Below are 1,874 nucleotides of genomic sequence, written 5' to 3'. Positions count from 1 at the left end.
CCTGTCGGGGGCGCCTCCGCGGGCTGGTCTGTGTGGCCCGGGCCTCGGTCACGGCACCAGACGTGATGTTTACAGCGAATGCTCTCAGCTCGGGAAGCCCCCCTTAGGAGCCCAGACCTGGCTCTGAGAGCAGGGTCATACGTATGACCCACCTTACATGTGTGTGACCCGCCTTACACGCGTGTGACCCGCCTTACACGCAGAGCTCCCAGGAGAGGCGTGCGATCTGTCATATGTTCACCCTGGCTGCTCCCACAAAGTCCCTCGTGTCCCCAGCTTGAGGCTTCGCAGGTCGCAGGCAGCTCAGTGCATGTTTACAGGGCGGAGCGAGTGCAGTCGCTGGTCCTGGTTTCCAGTCTAGTCGGGGTCTCAGCCTCGCACTGATGTCCTGAGCTGGTGGTTCCCCGGTGGGGCTGGGGTGTCCTGTGCCCGGTGGGGGCTGGGTTGTCCTGTGCCCGGTGGGGGCTGGGGTGTCCTGTGCCCGGTGGGGGCTGGGTTGTCCTGTGCCCAGTGGGGCTGGGTTGTCCTGTGCCTGGTGGGGGCTGGGTTGTCCTGTGCCCGGTGGGGGCTGGGTTGTCCTGTGCCCGGGGGCCCATCCACCTCCCCAGTGACAATGTGGCAGCATTTCTCTTTCACGGAACCTGTACTGTGTCCATTGTGTGGGCACCTCTTTTCCTTGAATTCGCAGATAGAAATTAAACTCAGTACTTAGTTGTAATTCCAACATAGAAAACATTTGCATCATTGTCACATTCTCAGTGGATGGAATAGATAAAGGAATTAATTCCTACCCAGGTTCTTAAAGTCGGTCCTGCAGTTCACCGAGAACCTGGCGGCCTGCACCAGCCCCGCCAGGAACCAGTGGGACGAGGCGGCCCGGCTCACGCACACGGCGCTGCTGGGCATCTGGACTTTCAGTGAGAGGAGACAGATGCTCATCCACAGAGCCGGGAGCTCCCGGTGAGGCCGCCCCGAAGACACGTCGGCAGCTCAGTCACACCAGGAGCCCCCGGATGGATGTCACAGCCTGCAAACGGTCCAGGGGAGGCGGTTCCAGGGACACGCTCCCCGTGGTGGTGCCGTGTCCTCCTCAGTCAGCTCGCCATGGAGCGTGCGGTCCCCGTGGTGGTGCCGTGTCCTCCTCGGTCAGCACTCCATGGAGCGTGTGGTCCCCGTGGTGGTGCCGTGTCCTCTTTGGTCAGCACGCCATGGAGCGTGCGGTCCCCATGGTGGTGCCGTGTCCTCGGTCAGCTCGCCATGGAGCGTGTGGTCCCGTGGTGGTGCCGTGTCCTTGGGCAGCACCACTGAGCACATGTGGGTGAACTGGCTCCCTCGCTGGCGAGTGACGCTCACTTAGTGTTTCTATAAAATGGCGGCACCCGATCTCTTCACCATGAAGACGCGACTGTGACTGGCAGCTGCTCAGGAAGCTGCGTGGGCCCTTGGCCGTTCTCCCCGAGCCTGTCCTCCACGTGGGCCGGGGTATAAAGTGGTAGCACGTTGGCTCTGTCTCCTGCATTTACGCGTCACCGTCTCTGAGGAAGGAGGCCTCTGGCTGCACTGAGCACCTTAGGGTGTGTTCGCTGCCCAGAGAGCCCTGCGGTGTGTGGCTCAGTCCTGACAGGCCGCAGCCCGGCTCCCCGTCCCCGGGATTCTCCAGGGACTGGGGAGTGGGGAGGTCCCACCGGGTCCCCAACCGATGGACACGGCCCTGGGGCTACCAGCTGCCTGCATCCCTGAAAGGGTGAGAGGTGAGCTGGCCATGGGCCCCGCACCAGCACAGACTCTAACAGGAAGACTGGCCATGGCTGGACGTGAGGAAGGCGGGCCAGGCGGCCTTGCTGGCCGTGGCCTAATACAGAGAGAGAGGGCGG

At 62.8% G+C, this 1,874-nt stretch overlaps 1 protein-coding gene across 5 annotated transcripts in view; it reads left to right on the top strand.

Moving 5' to 3' along the window:
- Positions 1–1,503, top strand: part of ERMARD (ER membrane-associated RNA degradation) — a 19,275-nt gene extending 17,772 nt beyond the window's left edge. For all 5 annotated transcript variants that reach the window (XM_014542180.1, XM_014542177.1, XM_005857143.2 and 2 more), the window contains one exon: positions 796–1,503. In XM_014542180.1, coding sequence (XP_014397666.1) covers positions 796–964 — 169 coding nt within the window. In that variant the 3' untranslated portion in view covers positions 965–1,503. The remainder of the gene's footprint in view (positions 1–795) is intronic.
- The last annotated feature ends 371 nt before the right edge of the window (positions 1,504–1,874 follow it).

Source organism: Myotis brandtii, unplaced genomic scaffold, assembly GCF_000412655.1.
Source record: "Myotis brandtii unplaced genomic scaffold, ASM41265v1 scaffold1077, whole genome shotgun sequence".
NCBI classification, from domain to species: domain Eukaryota; kingdom Metazoa; phylum Chordata; class Mammalia; order Chiroptera; family Vespertilionidae; genus Myotis; species Myotis brandtii.
This window is presented reverse-complemented; position numbering and strand designations above follow the sequence as displayed.